This window comes from Mesoplodon bidens (genome assembly GCF_964165515.1).
Source record: "Mesoplodon bidens genome assembly, contig: HAP1_SCAFFOLD_1699, whole genome shotgun sequence".
NCBI lineage: Eukaryota > Metazoa > Chordata > Mammalia > Artiodactyla > Ziphiidae > Mesoplodon > Mesoplodon bidens.
The window spans coordinates 1-17097 of record NW_027672527.1 but is presented as its reverse complement, the minus strand read 5'-3'; the positions used below and the strand labels follow the sequence as shown (position 1 = coordinate 17097).

The 17097-nt window shown below is 35.1% G+C and overlaps 1 protein-coding gene across 1 annotated transcript; it reads right to left on the bottom strand.

The window, feature by feature from the left end:
- Positions 1-2880: 2880 nt before the first annotated feature.
- LOC308610078 (MAP3K12-binding inhibitory protein 1-like) lies at positions 2881-15712 on the bottom strand (the record flags this gene model as incomplete). The annotated part of the gene is made up of 7 exons (XM_081259342.1): positions 15522-15712; positions 11760-11879; positions 9799-10023; positions 9613-9709; positions 6851-6916; positions 6463-6615; positions 2881-2978 (listed from the first exon to the last, which is right to left on the bottom strand). Coding segments are annotated over exons 1-7 (888 nt in total), but the record flags the coding sequence as incomplete, so codon positions are not given.
- Positions 15713-17097: the final 1385 nt, after the last annotated feature.

Sequence of the window (17097 nt, the reverse complement as noted above, 5' to 3'; positions counted from 1 at the left end):
ATCTACATGTGAACCTGGATTAGACACATTTCAGTTAAAAACTTTTCATAAATTCAATTTCTAACAAAAGTTCAATCCTTAGGAAATTTAATGGGCTCAATTTTCCCTTACTTTCTAACTTTAGAAGCTACATATCTAGTCTTTTCCATAGACTTCTGAGGAACAGATACGTAAAACTATGCAATTGCCATACGTGTACTCCCAGCAAGAGGAAGGTAAGAGCGGTGAATAATGTGCTATGTCGTCTGCAGGGTATGTGTTCATCTTCTCTCACGTGCAAGGACAACCCTAAAGCTGGCTCCATTCTGAACGAGAAGCGCAGCTCCTAGAGATGGCACATTCATCTGTTATGGAAGGGTGGGTATGAAATCTTTGCCTTTGGGTCTGTACCATACATATTCATAGGCCTTAAGGACAGAGTCAATCTGAATGTTTAAACCATGTCAGTGTTTTGTGCTTGTTGCTCGGTATTAATTTGGGTATGTCATTTCCGATACTAATCCAGAAGTGATCCTTCTAATCAAATACAGATTGTTTAATATATTTGGAACTATTCTTTTAAAGCACTAGTTTTGTTACAGATATGACAACCCAACGCATCCATGCCATCCTGTTTATATTTATCACACTTCCTGCCCCTGAAGTTAGTCTCAGACCTTAGGCCTCTGACAGTCTCAGTGTTCTTACCAATTCTATGTTCTCACCTCTACACTGTCTCTCCCAATTATCTCAAGTGTAAGTCCTACATTTTGAAAAGCTTACCCGATATTTCTATCTGCATATCCTGCTATGACTCTAAGTTCACATTTCACCCAAAAATCTCTCTCTCCAGATTTTATTTCTACCAATGATGGTATAATTTTTCCAACCAGAAACTGGACTCATTCGTGCTCCATGTCTCTTTCCATATCCAATCAATTATCAATATTTGCCAACTTTTCTTTCCTACTGTCTATGGCACTAATCCTTTCTAGTCTCACTCTCATGTCCTTGTTTCAGGATCTCAGTTCACATCTAAACTAGTATAATACTGTCTCCTTATTTTCAGTCTCTCCCTTTTCATATATTTCCCAGAACAGTAACAGATAAATCTTCTAGATAGCACTTGCACAAGTCCCTTCCCTGCTCAAATGATTTCAATAGCATTTAAACTTTAAACTTCTGGGGACAGCATTTAAGGTCCTCTACAATCTATTTCTACCTCCTTAATCAAACATTCTAAACATTCTATCCTGTGTAAAATGGATCCCCCAAAATAAGATTATGATTTAAAGGGCTTATTCTTTTGTTAAATTTAGTGATTGGTGTATGTTAAGCTTTTAAAATCAGAATCAGAGAGAAAAGATAAATGATGGGGCAAGATCTCACTTGAGGCATCTAATACTATGATACTTTCTTGTAAGATGAGCTCTATTGTTAACAAGAATTATATTAACAAGGTATGAAATTGAACTAGAAAAAATAATCTGCCTAGGGATTTCTTAATGAAGGCAGCTTGAATGGGAAAACCTTATGGTATATTGTTGTAGGAAAAGGCATACAATCTCTATGAAGTTTTCTAGGAAGATACAAAGAATAATCCTAGAAGTGGAAAGACCTTTGTAATTATGTAAAACAACCAACAAATCTTCTAAAATTAAAGAAGATAATTGTAATTGTATGACTTATCCATGTTTATACAGCTACTTCATAGATGGTTTTTGAAATTAAATAAATGCTAATATTTACTGAGGTTTTACCATGTGCTAGACAGCAGGCTAGGTGCTTGACTGGTATTATCTCATTTAATCCTTGCTTCAGCCCTCAGTACTTTAATAGACCTCATTTTATATTTGAGGGAAGTAAATCACTAAAAGTCTCTAAATTATTGAGCTTTAAGATTCACTGCTCACTTTGGTTATTCAACTTGCCTTCTTCATCTGGAAATATTCCTTCTTTTGTACCTTACTCTAATACCAATTTGAAACTGGAAAGATTGCTGTTATTCCTAAAATAATTCTAAGCGCATTTTCACCAGTGACTTATAATGATCCATGCTAACTGAGCTATCTTACATAATATTTCAGAAACAGGAGTTTCAGTAAATTTTATTAAAAATTTAGTAAATTAAAATTTTTTTTCACTTTTACTTTAGTTCTAATATGGCATTGCTTTAAAACAAACAAACAAACAAACACTAAGCCCCAGAAAAGGCAGGTGTTATGTATAATCACCCCAGAAGACTGAGGAAATTAACACAAGGAGCTCAGGATGGCTTGTCTTAAACATGCTGATATGACAAAGAAGATGCTTATCAGCACAAATTGTTTTTTTTACTGTTGGTAAAAGGGATAAGAATGAATGAATAAATAAATTATAGAATTGAGAAATTAAACAAATATAGACTAGTCTTTCAGAAAGTCTAGTGGTTAGGGTAAAGAAAAAGATAGGGTGGCAGATTGAGGTGTGTGTTTGTTTCGTATGGGGGAGAAATGTAATCGTGTATGAGCTGAGGGAAGGAGTCTGTGGAGAGTGAGAGATTAAAGAGACAGAAGGGACAACAGAGAACAAGGTCCCAGAGACAGTCTTTGTTTTACAAGATAGCAAGTTCAGAGTGACAGGACTCACCACTATTCAGGCTGATTTATTATGCCACAAAAATGGCTTAAGTTTGAGAATTTGGGTAATGTACCATAAAAGTAACCCTTTAAAAAAAATTGAGTCTATAATACAATATTCAAAATCACAATCTTTAAAGAACTAGGTAACTCTTTACTCAGAACTATGTTCATTCATCACTGAACTATTAAAACAGTGTTTTGCACACAGCAGATCGATGAGTGAATTATGTGATAATGAATCCTAAAATAACATTTATTTCTTACAGACACTTATACTTACTACAGATTGAAAATATTCAGGAGAGATGCCTTCCAATTCAAGGATTCTGTCCTCAAGTTTTTTAATTCTCTGATAAATGTCTCTTGGCACCGGACCACCTAAATACATTAAAAAAAATTCTGAGATACCATGGATAATTCTTTCTTCTTACAATTTTTATTCTTAAAATACCATGCCAAGACACTTATGCAAAAGAATGGGAATTATTTAAACTTAAGAAAATAAGTTAACAAGAGTAAGACAGAATGAAATCTTTAGCAAACATTTTCATAATATACTCTATGGGATATATTATTATACTACACTTCTCCCCAAGCCCCATTTATGCTTCCTATGTTGCTAGGCATTTTGTTTTATGTTAAATTCATTTTACAAGACATTGAATAGTTCCTGTATAGAACTTGTATCTCTGACAGACTCTGACAGTTATTTAGGAGGAGGAAAATGCATAGTGACAACTGACAATTCAATTCAGTGGTTGTAATATGTCATATCATTTTCTTCAATTTATACTTCTCCTTACATGCCATATTTTCTCCTTTAACCCAGAAGAACATTTAAAAGGAGCTTTACCCATATATTTTTTTAACATCTTTATTGGAGTATAATTGCTTTACAATGTTGTGTTAGTTTCTGCTGTATAACAAAATGAATCAGCTGTACGTATACAGATATCCCCATATCTCCCCCCTCTTGCGTCTCCCTCCCACCCTCCCTATCCCACCCCTCCAGGTGGACACAAAGCACCGAGCTGATCTCCCTGTGCTCTGTGGCTGCTTCCCACTAGCTATCTATTTCACATTTGGTAGTGTATGTAAGTCCATGCCACTCTCTCACTTCGTCCCAGCTTACCCTTCCCCCTCCACGTGTCCTCAAGTCCACTCTCTATGTCTGCGTCTTTATTCCTGTCCTGCCCCTAGGTTCATCAGAACCATTTTTTTTTTTTTTAGATTCCGTATATATGTGTTAGCATACAGTATTTGTATCTCTTTCTGACTTACTTCACTCTGTATGACAGACTCTAGGTCCATCCACCTCACTACAAATAACTCAATTTCATTTCTTTTTATGGCTAATATTCCATTGTATATATGTGCCACATCTTCTTTATCCATTCATCTGTCGATGAACATTTAGGTTGCTTCCATGTCCTGGCTATTGTAAATAGTGCTGCCATGAACACTGTGGTACATGTCTCTTTTTGCATTATGGTTTTCTCAGGGTATATGCCCAGTAGTGGGATTGCTGGGTCATATGGTAGAAAGGATGCTCAACATCACTAATCATAGAGAAATGCAAATCAAAACTGCAATAAGGTATCACCTCACACCGGTCAGAATGGCCATGATCAAAAAATCTAGAAACAATAAATGCTGGAGAGGGTGTGGAGAAAAGGGAACCCTCTTGCACTGTTGGTGAGAATGTAAATTAATACAGCCACTGTGGAAAAGAGCATGCAGGTTCCTTTAAAATACCATAATTCTTAACTAACAAACTTTCTAGGCAGGGGTATGGTAAAATTAACGTTACTCAAATTTCAAGATTATGATTATATCCCAAATCCTTCCATTTCTTAGCACCTCCAATGCAAACATTCTGGTCTAGACCACCATCATCTCTCCAGCAATCCTTTTAAAATGTAACTCAGTGTTAGTTCTCTGCTCAAAACCTTCCAACACCTTCGCATTTCACTCAGATTAAAAACCAAAGCCTTTACAATAGTCTACAAGATCCTATACAATTTGGACATTCTCCCCACATTCATACCATTTCAGCCATTTTTCTGTTATTCAACTAGGCCAAGTACTCTTACAACTTTAGCACTTGTGATTCTCTTTACCTCTGTATTCACGAGGCTTGCACTTGCCAACTTCAGGTCTTGGCTCAAAAGTTACCATATCAGTAAGGCCTTCTCTGACCACACTTTAAAAAATACCAGTACTACCACCTCCCCCTACCTAGCACTCCCTCCCTATCTTTTTTCCCTTATTTTTCTTCAAACCATTACTACCCCCTGACATTCTGTGTATTTTGCTTATTTATTGCCTGTTTCTCCACTCTAATGTAAGCTCTTAGAGGGCAGAATTTTATGTTTTGTTCATTGGGTATGGCTGTGCAGGTTGTACACTACACAAACCTAGGAAGCATCAGTGCATAGACTGAACAGGTGCTCAATATTTACTAAGTGAACAAATATATGATTAAACAATCGTTATGCAATTAAAGAATATAGGTAAATTTTCATATCAAAAGTATCAAGTTGTTAAATATAAAAACTCTAGAAATATGGGGGGATTTTTTTGAGAATTTTTAAATTTTAGGATCTTGGTTGTTCTTGCTTTCGAATAAAGTAAAATGAGTAACTTACTCACCTGACTCTGCTCTTGCTGCTCCCTTTACCTAGAACATCCTCTGCCTCACCTCCCTACCTTTCAAGAACCATTTCAAGCTTCACTGGGTCAACAAAGCACTGCCTGAATCTTCACATGGAGGCTCCTTGTGCCCCACCATACCCTTCCCTCACAGCCCCTTTAACATCCCCCTTTGCTATTAATATTTCTCCCAAACAGATTATAAAGTCCTTGATGCCAGGAACTGTGACTACATCTCAGTATCCCTCCTGTCTAAAACAGTGCTTGGTGTATAGTAGGCATTCAAGAGATACTTTTCAAAATTAACTACTTGATACTATTAGATTTAATAAACCAGTCAATCCTGTTATACAGTTTGTATTGTAAATGCATCTAGTTCTGAGAAAAGGAGTTAATTTTAATGCTAATCTCTTACTATCCTCAAAGATTTACTCATTCTCTTATCATCTTCTCCCTCCATCCACAAATACACCAGATAGACTGGACTCAGAAATTCCCTGAACCATATTTTATGCCTTTGTGCTTTTTGCAGATATTTAGAAGATAGAATCAACAGGATCTGGTGACTAAATTGGGAGACTGAGGCTTTGCAGCCAGTTAAGATCTAAATTTGATTTGTAGTTGCCACTTACTACCTTGGGCATGCTGCTCTCAAAACTTCAGTTCCTTTATCTGACAATGATTACAGCACCAACATCTCACAAGGGTGCTGTTAAATAGTGAGTTGATATATGTATAATACTTTCAGAGTGACTGGCACTTAGAATTTAGTCAGTCACTTAATAAATGTTAGTCCCCAATGGCACTTATTTATTTATATGCTTATCCTCACTGGAAGATCTTAAAGGGCTAGGGTTACACTTATTAATACTTTTTACCAACACAGTGGGGGATACGAATGAGAGATGGTCATGGTTAAGTTATGAAATTGATGGCAGGAAAAGAACTACATTAGTTTTCAGCTATGACTTTAATAAACTGAGAGCGTCAGGATATTGTTGAGAAGTGTAAGAGGAGGAAGAAGGGCGTAAACACATGAACTGTAAATTCCTTGAGAGCAGGGACTATGCTTTCTTCATTTTTGTACCAATCAGAACAATGTTTTTTGTACATGACAGCTGCTCAATGAAAACTTGGTGACTAAGTGAGTCGAATTTCTTTAACCACTTGCAAAGATATATTACAGGACACTGCCCAGCACTCTGCTTACCTGTCTGCAATCGCAAGTGAGCCTCAATGTTTTGTAGTCGTTCTTCTACAGCCTGATTACCACAATCGCGGAGCATGCTGTTAGGTTTATGACCGGACCCTTGAATTCCTTCAGATCTAGTCTGTGGTCCATATGTATTCACAACTCTAGAAACTAAATTAAGAAACTTTTGAGCCTATTAAATTTACATTTCAAAAATCAGAAAGTCTCTCTCCTTAACAGTACTTTATGTTCTTTTCATAACCACAAACCCAAGTACAAAGAAAGGCAAGAGTTTTTGTTTTAAAATAAATAAAATTTAGATAGGAAAGTGATTTCTATTCCATTTTGCTTATAATCTAGAATAAGCTTCTGCCAGTGATGAAGATATTATATAATGGATACTTACCTTTTACATGACTTTTAAACCCAGGGTAAGGAGTAAAAACAGCATCGGTTCTCGCACAACTATTTTCTAAGGAGAATTCAGATGAGTATAAGTTTAAATATATTCTTAACTTCAAATGTATGATATTTTGATAACCCTTCAGTAATGCATATTAACATATTACTCATAATCAGAGAATATCATTTTAAATAACAGTAATTAAATTACTATCATGCACAGGATAAAATTTAGTGATCTTTACTCTCTAAAACTTATATCTAATGTTACCTAATTTCCAGATTTATATATAGAAAAGTCCTCAATATTTGGTGGCATAATTTAATTTTTAATGAATACCAATATCCCTAAAAACCATCTGGGCCTTTGGAGAAAATAATTTATATATTATAGTTAAAATTTCTAAGCTAAAGAGACATTATTCACTTTATTTCAGCATAGAAATAAACAAAACTCAGTATTTTTACTAAAATATCTTTTTTAAAAATACAGTTTGTTTTTTTCTTTTTTGTGGTATGCGGGCCTCTCACTGTTGTGGCCTCTCCCGTTGCGGAGCACAGGCTCCGGACGCGCAGGCCCAGCGGCCATGGCTCACAGGCCCAGCCGCTCCACGGCATGTGGGATCTTCCCGGACCAGGGCACGAACCTGTGTCCCCTGCATCGGCAGGCGGACTCTCAACCACTGCGCCACCAGGGAAGCCCAATACAGCATTTTTGATATTACTTACTGATCAAATTAGTGAACATGTAATATAAAGTATTATGCCTTTAACACATTTTTATTTCAGAATACCACATAAAAAAGACCTTGAAACCTACAACACATACTTTTATACTTTTCCTAGATTTCCAGTGCTCATCTAAAAAAAAATCCCTAATCACAAAAGCTATCTATCTCTTTCCAGACCGCCCTTTCAAAAAACGCAATTTTAAGAATGATACCATGTGAAATTTTGTTCCAAATTTTTTCTAAGCTGAAAAGTATAGTTTCTTTCAAGTTATATATCAACAAATAAATCATAAAACAAGGGAGAAAGTTGGAATGATATTAACATATAAACAATTCAAATATTATAAAATAATCTTTAAAATGACATTAAGTAAAACCATGCATTGCTGTAAATTTCCTACAAAACTCCCCTTAATTATTTTGTAATAAAAATGGATGGTAAAAGAGATAATGAAGGAAAAGTCTTTTTTTCCCTAGGGAATTTGATTTTTTAAAAAACCCTTTGTTTATATTTTGGTCAATTGAGAGGTATTAAAAGGAACACACTAACACATTACAATACATCTGAATTTTTTCAGTCTAAGTTTCCTTAAGATAGTTCTGCTGACACATCAAACTGTGTGAATAAAATTCCAAACCCACTTATCTTTTATATATAGATACTAGACAGAGTCATTTTCTTTTTCTTTTCTTTTTGAAACACCTGAAAATATGTTTAAAGGGCCATCACCTCTCCATTCTCTTTCTACCATTTCATGGGGCTAAGGGTTAAAAAAAGAAGCTGTCATCCATTCCAGAGCTATATTCCAAATATATAGATTAACTGACCCATTAGAGAAAAATTCAGCATGGTGTGAAGATAGTGAATGTATGAGTGCTAGTCACTCTCCACAGCAATTCTTCCCAACACTGTTTGGAGCCAGCAAGGGATTGAATGGGCTAAGGAATCCTGCTGAGCATTTCAATTCTTGTCAATTTCTATCCCCTGGTGGTTTATAATAATAGAGTTAGCAGGGAGAACAGAGGAATAACATTAGTGATACATGTGCTTGCCCCTTCAACAAACGCTTTCTCATGGGTAGCTTGCAGTTGGATTGTAGTACCTGAGATTTTGCCACTGCTGCACCTGAAAAGCTAACCGTAAAATATACCAAATCTAGAGATACGCATGTATAACGTTAATAGTAGAAAAGGCTGCATTTAGGACCCACCTTGAGCCTATATTATTTCATTATTAAGAGAATCAGTGTATCAATGTGATACGAGTCAATTCTAGGTTCATCTGACAATTGTGTTCATAATAATTAGCCACGAGATATTAGAGGCAACAAGAAAAATGTTCATTCCAATTAGGAACTCTTCTCCATAATTTTTTCTAAGAACTACTTGTTCTGATTATTAGTATGATGCCTATGATCTATGCTAGTGCTTTGCAATTTTGTATTCTGCAGCATATCTGCAGATCTGTAAATATACAATAACATCATGTGGAGAGGAAAGGAGAATCTGATGAAAAACAGCAAATGTATGCACTATGAGAGAAAGGAAAAAAGCGTAAGACACCATAGTCTTGATGACAAATTGGTTTTATCGTGACATAAAACATTTCAAACAGCTAAGTAGTGAGAAAACTGCTCCCTCTTGAGGAGTATTAACTTTACTAAGTTCACTTCATGTATTAATATCATAATTTCATAACTACCTTTAGAGACTTGAAATTTATATAGCTTAGACCTTCTTACTAGTGAGACTGAGACACCCTGCCACCCACACTTTATCTTCATTTCCTGAAGGAACTTTAAAACAATCTTTACACCTGTGGTAAACATTTGCCTTTTTACGTTAGCATTTATTTGACTTTTGGATAACCAAGATGAAAACCATTTTGTATTATTAAACAGAAGGAAATACTGCTGTCTTAGTTTCCAAATAAACCTGTGAAATAATTAAACTGTGTTCTTAATGTTATTCATTTTAAAAAACAAATGAAAGATCATTAAAATCCTACAAAAATCAACTTCTTCTAGGTAGTTACCTTGATTACAATCAATAACATTGCAAAATTCCCTGACGTTGTTTTCATTGATTTCAGCTTGCTTTCTTTCAATAAATGCAGATATTCGTCTGTCAATCTACAAACAATAAGCATGTGTGTCTTAATTCAAACATAGTAAGATTAAAAAAAATATTCCACCCACCCCCCCAAAACCCAACTTCTTACTTCTGCTTTTCCAGCCTTTATTTGAACTACTTCTGGATCAAAATGGATCTGTGTCTTTTTCACATCTCCCAAATCACAATCTTTGTGCATTTCTTCCTCCTGTAGGTCGCCAATGGGAAATTTGGCATTTACTTCATTCTTGTTCCCTGTTTCTGTTTTTCCTATTTCTTCAACAACAGTTGTATTCTCCTCTTTAATCAGAGGCTGAAGTTTTGCTAAAAAAGGCTGAGAACACAATTCCATCTGCTGAGGTTCAAACTGATCAAAATTAATCACATATTCACCATATTTATATAAATTTCTGCTAAGTAAAGGCAATATTCAATATCAATTAACTAAATTTAAAAGGTTGGCACATCATACATAGATCTGAGCACATGTAAGTGTTTGTGCTGTTCTCTGCTACTGTGACCAATATCATTTGCTATAAATCTGTTTAAAAAAAAAAAGGAAAGAAAAGAAGAAAAAGAAAACCTGAGGAAATTTAAAATTTTCTTTGAGGGAATCATTCTGTCACTCATCTTTTATTTTGTGCCAAATCAAAGCCTCAGCCTCTGGCACCAATGCCACTTAATTAACATGTCATTCAAATGCCTCCTCAGAATACTAAGGCTTAGTATTTTTCCTCCTTAACACGAGAGCCAGTGCTCTCACTCAGCAAAGCCCTGTATTATCACTATATCACTGGAGATTCTCCACTTGAAACTACAGTTGGCCGAAGTAAATGAGAGAGCATAGACATGAAATATATAGGTGTTATGCTGAGTGAACACTCAAGCTTCTCCTGACATGGCAAGATATCTTCTTGGGTCATGAAATTAAATTTTTAAAAAGAAAACGAACAAGAGCCAAAGCTGAAAAGAGGTAGATGCCTATCACCATACTGGAGGGGGAAAAAACCCTGTTGTATAATGTAAATTATACTACCCATTCCCCCCGCCCAGACCCATCCACAATTAGGCCTCAATTGAGTCCTATAGCTCATTGCTTCCGCCCTTTAAAACTAGGGTTAACTATTACTTTTAACATGAAACAGAGTTAAAATTTCCCATAAAGTCACTGAATAGAGGACTGAAAATTAAATGTCTACTCCATTAATCAAAACACACCAACACTTGTCAGTGTTCCAATTATTTTTTCATATCTACAATTTTGCTTCCATTATTTGCTATACCAAATACTCTTCTGAATCCTTGTAACATCTTAACAGAAGTAAACTTTTCGACACTTCATATTTTATACTTTGATTAGAGATAAACTGCAAACTTGCATCAATTGTAACTGCAGAGATGTTCAACTGGAAACTAGCAAGGTCATAATACTGTTCAGTTATTGAACTGAAATATTAAAAAATATAACAATATTATTATAAATTAACAATTCAGTGTTGACTTAATATAAAGGATGAATTATTTCAAACTCAAGAAAAAGAGGATAAAATAGTGACTGGCTACTTACTAATATGAGACATTAATGTCACAGAAATTACTTTCTTTTTAAGAACTATGCTGAAACTGTTTAATTGCAATAGACACTCCAGGATGTGTCATGCTGGGATAATGCCACTTCTTGAACCACTGAAAGCACTCCATGAGCCTCCAAACTCACCCAAGGCATGGAATCATTATCATAGCATGACACACACCTGCCGTGCCTTATTGCTTAATTATAACCTACCATAGATGCAACTGTATTGAATTTTCAGTGCAAGTCTAGAATTGAATAGAACTGCATTCATTCAATCTTCACACCCACATCAGCCTATTGGGCTATATTCCTGTAATTGTCCTGATCACTATGTAAATTAACAGATTTGGATCCAATCTGGCCAAAGTAACCTTTTATTAATACCACTATTAATACAGTGTTAAGATAGAACTGACAAATACTACAGCTTACAATTTAACTACAATTAATTTCTAGTCTCAATATCGAGTTAGCATTTTTAACATGAAATTTACCTGTAAATATAAAACGTGTTGTTCAAGTGCACTAAAGAGCAAAGCAGGCTGGAATGCTGAGAGGCTCTGGAGCTTGTTCCAATCGATTGTAATTTTCACCACATCATCTCTGATGTTAAGCTTCAAAGGGGCAAACCAGCAACATCACAAAAAATTACAAGATTAAGCTGTACACATGGGATTGTCCAAAAATAAGATTTCTATAGAATAACACACCATTTAGCTCAAAGTTCTCAAGTTTTCAATCATACATAAAAATGCTCTACACCTAGTTACCACTTTAAAAAGCCAAAAAACGTGAAATTTTCATAAAAAAATAGAATGACACCTCACTCTAATTCTATTCTTGGGTGTGTGTAACGGGACCATCTTTTTCGATAATTATCTAAAAAACTTTGGATAAGGGTCAAAATAGTCTTGTCCTACTCAGAATCCTACTGCTTCTAGCTCAGAGCAGTAAACAGAGGGGGTAGGTACCTTTATGAAAGTTCTGATATACACATTTCTTTTTGTTAAATATGCACATAAGTACATAACTGAAATATATCATTCCTCTGATGTCTTCTGAATCACATTTTTATTGTTTTCAATTTTAACCAATTTTAAAAATAATTTAAAAATCAGTTCATACATTTATATCCATACATATTATAAAGTCTAGTGATACATGGCAATGTGTTTATCTACTTCAAATAAAAATTAAACTATTATTTAGCTGTGGAGATCTGAAATTGAAAAACAAATACTCTTCCACAATAGTGAAATAAATAGCCAGAGACTGGATGGAAAGACCAAACTTACTGCTAAACAGTATTTTCTAGTAAAGTATGAGGGCTCATTGTATGGAAATTTCTTATAAATTGCCTATCCGTGACCTATTACAATAAAATTATATACAGAAAACTACCAAGAACCTGAATATAAAATTAATATCAAAATGAGTGAAGATTTTAGAGGGAAAGCCTCCATCTCTAGTCTTTCGAGTGAATAAAAGTGAATCACTGTAAACTTTTCTAGGGACACGTGTTTATATGGATATACTACATCGCAAAATCAAGTTAACTATTATTTTTTCAAAAATCATTTATTTAAAATTAGCCATGTTTTCTACAAAATAAAGACAAGTGTTACATTAGTTCAAATACAGATCTTATAAATTGTGATTGTAATAAAACAAAAAGATAAACCAATGTACATAGAAACGAAAAGATCCAAAGTTCCCAAAAAAGGCACTATATGAATGAACACTATATGACAGAAGTTTACCACCCTTTGACCAGAAATATTTAAAGTCCATATTAGACAAGTGTAAAGAAATAAGTTTTGTGTAGCTTGCACTAGCAAAAATTAGTTTACATTATTTTAACTAAGGTTTTATATTAAGATAACCACATTAATCTTAATTTACATTATTTAATGCCTGTAAAGATTTCCTTAGAGAACAACTTATGCATGGAAGTAAACTATTACTATACTTTTACAGTTCTCAAGAGATCTATAGTCTATTATAACAAATTTATGAATACAGTTTGGGGATAATGCAGGCAAATCCTCAACCAAAGCAAAGCATCAAATTTTCTAGAGAAAATAATAACTTATAGAAATTAAATTTAATGTTTGGATCATATTCTCATTTCAATTCAGCAGAATTATGTAAGCTCTCAAGTGCAGTTAAAGATACTTGTCTTTTAAGAAAATCACATAATAATGTCACAAATTAACTTTAAAACTATCCCAATACATCCAACTATTATTAACAAATTCCCTGTTAGTAATATGAATTCTCTGTATTTTTACACTATAGAACTTGTAAACCGTTCACTCAAAAATGTATTAGTCTGCCATTAATATGGCCTATTTAAAATATGTATTTCAGTAAAAACTTTATTAAATTAATATGAAAATCCAAGCTAACAATAAATATTTCTTCAGCTTGGTAAAATGGACCAACCAGAGGTAAGCAATAAAGTTAAAATTAGAAAATTGGAAATCTGGGATAAAAAATACTTTTTAAACATTCCACTTTATGTTTCCTATTGAGGAGAGCTAATAACACAATGATACTATACAGAATAAACAAGGCATTTTACAACATACATTTTAAAAAATTCCTTAAACTTGTTTTGAAAGGAAATAGTGATTTCCACCAAGGGCAATTTTATAAGTATAGTACTCGGGCTTTAATTCTTTAAACAGTACATCTCGAAATATAAAGAGTATTTCCAAGTTGGCTAGCATTTAATTGATGAGATGATCTTATTTTTTGACACTTGTATAAATGGTCCTTTCACTCTGCCATGAAAACTCACCAAATATTTGCTCTAAACATTTTTGACAGGTGACATAAGTAAATTTTAATCACATCTCTACTTTTATCTACAGAATATCTGAATGTTTAAAATTTTTAAATGAGTTTTAAAAATTCAGTATACAAACTATTTCAAAAGAAATGTTTAAATTATTTCTTAATGTTATTTTTAAAAAGTATCTCATCAGTGGGGGGAAAAAACTTGTGTAAACTATAGGTCAGTATAAACTTTTTTCATCTTGATATTAGGATATTAAAAAAAGCCTTAAAGTTCCAATGTCCACGCCATAGAAAGTTCTCAAACTTTTAAACCATTTACAGGTCTTGAGTCTGAGACTGAAATAATATGTCCCCAAGTCTTAAAAAAAAATGTTTAAGTCCTTGACGAACAGGTGAGTTTAAAACTTTTAGCCGATTCTATTAATAATCGTTCCATTACACCAAACTGAATGTTTAACTTAGAGTAATGCTCTTTTTAAGTTAGAACAAATATTAGGATTTTAAAAAATATTTAAATAACGTTTTAAGAGACTGATTCTCCATCCACCCAAGGCTTTTAAAAATAATTTTCACAAGTCAAACGCTCTATTTTCATAAAGGAAGTTACCATTATCTTCAACATAAATGCCTAATCCCGTGTAAGATTTTAAAAATCTGCTTTTTAAAAGCAGACAAACATATTTTCAAGTTGTTTCTCATTTAAAATTTGCTTTGCACTTTACATCATGAAACGAAATAGTGACTTGAGTGTAAGGAGCACCTTTATTTAAACCCGATTTTATTATGACATTTCTACAAAAGCTATTTATCAGCCAATTAAACTAGTTAATAGCTAAATTATTAAACAACAGTTGTGATACAAACAGTATCGACCATGGATAACTCAGCCAACTTTACGCTATGAGTAGTTTAGATTAATTCCTTTTCTCTTCCTCCCCGTTTTAAAGGGGAAGAGATGCAAGCAACGGCCAGAAAGAAAAAAGAAATAAACAAAAGCAAGTGACTCATAAGAGGAAATCACCCAAAAAAGGCGGAGAGAGAGCTTTTCCAGAAATCGCAGGCCGTACTAACCTATCAATTTCTATAATGAATGAACTGGAAGTAAAAGGAGCCTGAGCGCCAGGCGCCTCCCAAACCCTCAGAGAAGCTTCTCTGCATCCATTCTCTCCAAGCCTGTTCATCTCCGAGCCGGGTTTTCACTTACACTAGCCTCACTCACTCTTGGGGAGAAGAGTTGCAAGGAAATCTAGCCTGCAACCGGCCGTGAACCAACCCGCGCGGCCATCCTCACTCACACTGCAGACGGCTGGGCCCGAGCTCCTCCCCCGGCCTCGGCTACTCGCGCCGGGTCCCACACTCTGCAGGCCTCCGCTGCCCCCTGCCTCCGCTCGAGGAAAAAAGGGGGGAGGGGCTAGACGGTTCCCAGACCCCTACTCCCACAGACCACCACTCACTTGTCCAGCCAGGGTATGCAAGGAGCGAAAGACTTCGCAGACCACCTCTTGGGAGAGGTTGGGGCTGCAGCTCCGCTGTAGGCTCCTGTCAACGATGGTCGGGCGACTAAGCTCAGCGTCAGTAGCCATGACACTTTCGTAGGCCGCCCCCGCCAGCACCGAAGAGGCCTCACAACTCACCCCACCCTCCCCTGCTTTGGTCGCTGCGCGATGATGTAAAAGCACTGCGTCTCTTTTAGAGCGGAGCTTTGAGCACCCGCCCCCTCTATGTGACTGACAAGCACGTGCACCAATCAGGTGCAGCTACAGGGTTCCGCAGAGGACCCTGAGCGGATGACTGCGAACTTGCGTGAGGTTAGCTACAGTATTTCAGATGATTGGAGTCGTTATCTAATGAGGGTTAGCTTCTTGAACCCTCATTAGTTAGTTAACATCATTAATTTAACATAAATTAGTTATCATCACTAATTTTTCATGCGAGGAAGAGGATATAAAACAAGAAAAAACTTTTATGCCTCATTTACCATCAAGGGAATTATATTAATTACTTTAAATCTGCAAAATAATTCTGTCAAGTTTTAAAACTGATAAATCAGTTTCTATTCCCTGGGTACTACAGTAGAGACGCTCATCCTAAAACTGTTTCAAAGAAGTGAAACACTGTCAATCTGATTCTAACAGGAATTTAAGTAAGCAATCGCATGCAACACAACCTGTGAAATTAGAGATCAATCATAATTGAAATTTGACAAAGTATTACTTATCAGATAACTTTAGTAAAAGATATTTGAAAGACTTTGTAGTATTACAGTCTAACATTAAAAATTTTGTTGTGCAATTGAAAAGTTTAGAAAGTTTTTAGTGTTAAACTTTATTCCAAAACACTTGAAAAAAATAAACATCATCAGTTTAGAGATGAGGGATTTAAAATTCTTAATTCCAGTAGTCTAATGCGCTTACAGTAGAAGAAGCAGAGGTGGAAACCTGCACAATGTGTATTCAGTTTTAGAGTACGCTGAATGAAAGGGGGAGGAATAAGGCATCAAGGAACCGGGATTAAGGGCAGTAGGGATAAAAGAACGCCTTTGACCGGCCTCTAGGGAGCCTGTTAATTAGGCTTTCATTTCCAAAGATCACCAGGCGACAGGATCTTGAGTAATCTTGTCTGCTCCCTTGTTCACAGCAGGATATACAGTTTATAATCCAGCCTATGTCTAGAGATGTCCATAAAAAGATTTCACAATATCTAATCCCAAATTGAGCAACCTTCTCCTTCAAGCCACTCATCCCCATATTTAACTTAAATTCATGATTCTTTGCAATGTTAGCAATTTTCTTTGCCTCTGGTTCTCTTGTTAGAGAATAATTCTAATGGGGTAACTAAAAGTTTTTGTTTTGTAACATATTAGTGACTAGTTTCAGATTATCTGTTTTCATCTAGGTGTGAGGTTTGTTTGTTTTTTTCAAATATTCAGGACAGTGGTATGAGACACATTTGGGAACTTGCTTTGTACATTATAAGAATACCATCTTTAATAAGGTACTGCTCATTCTTTTCTTTGCCATCACTGATTTT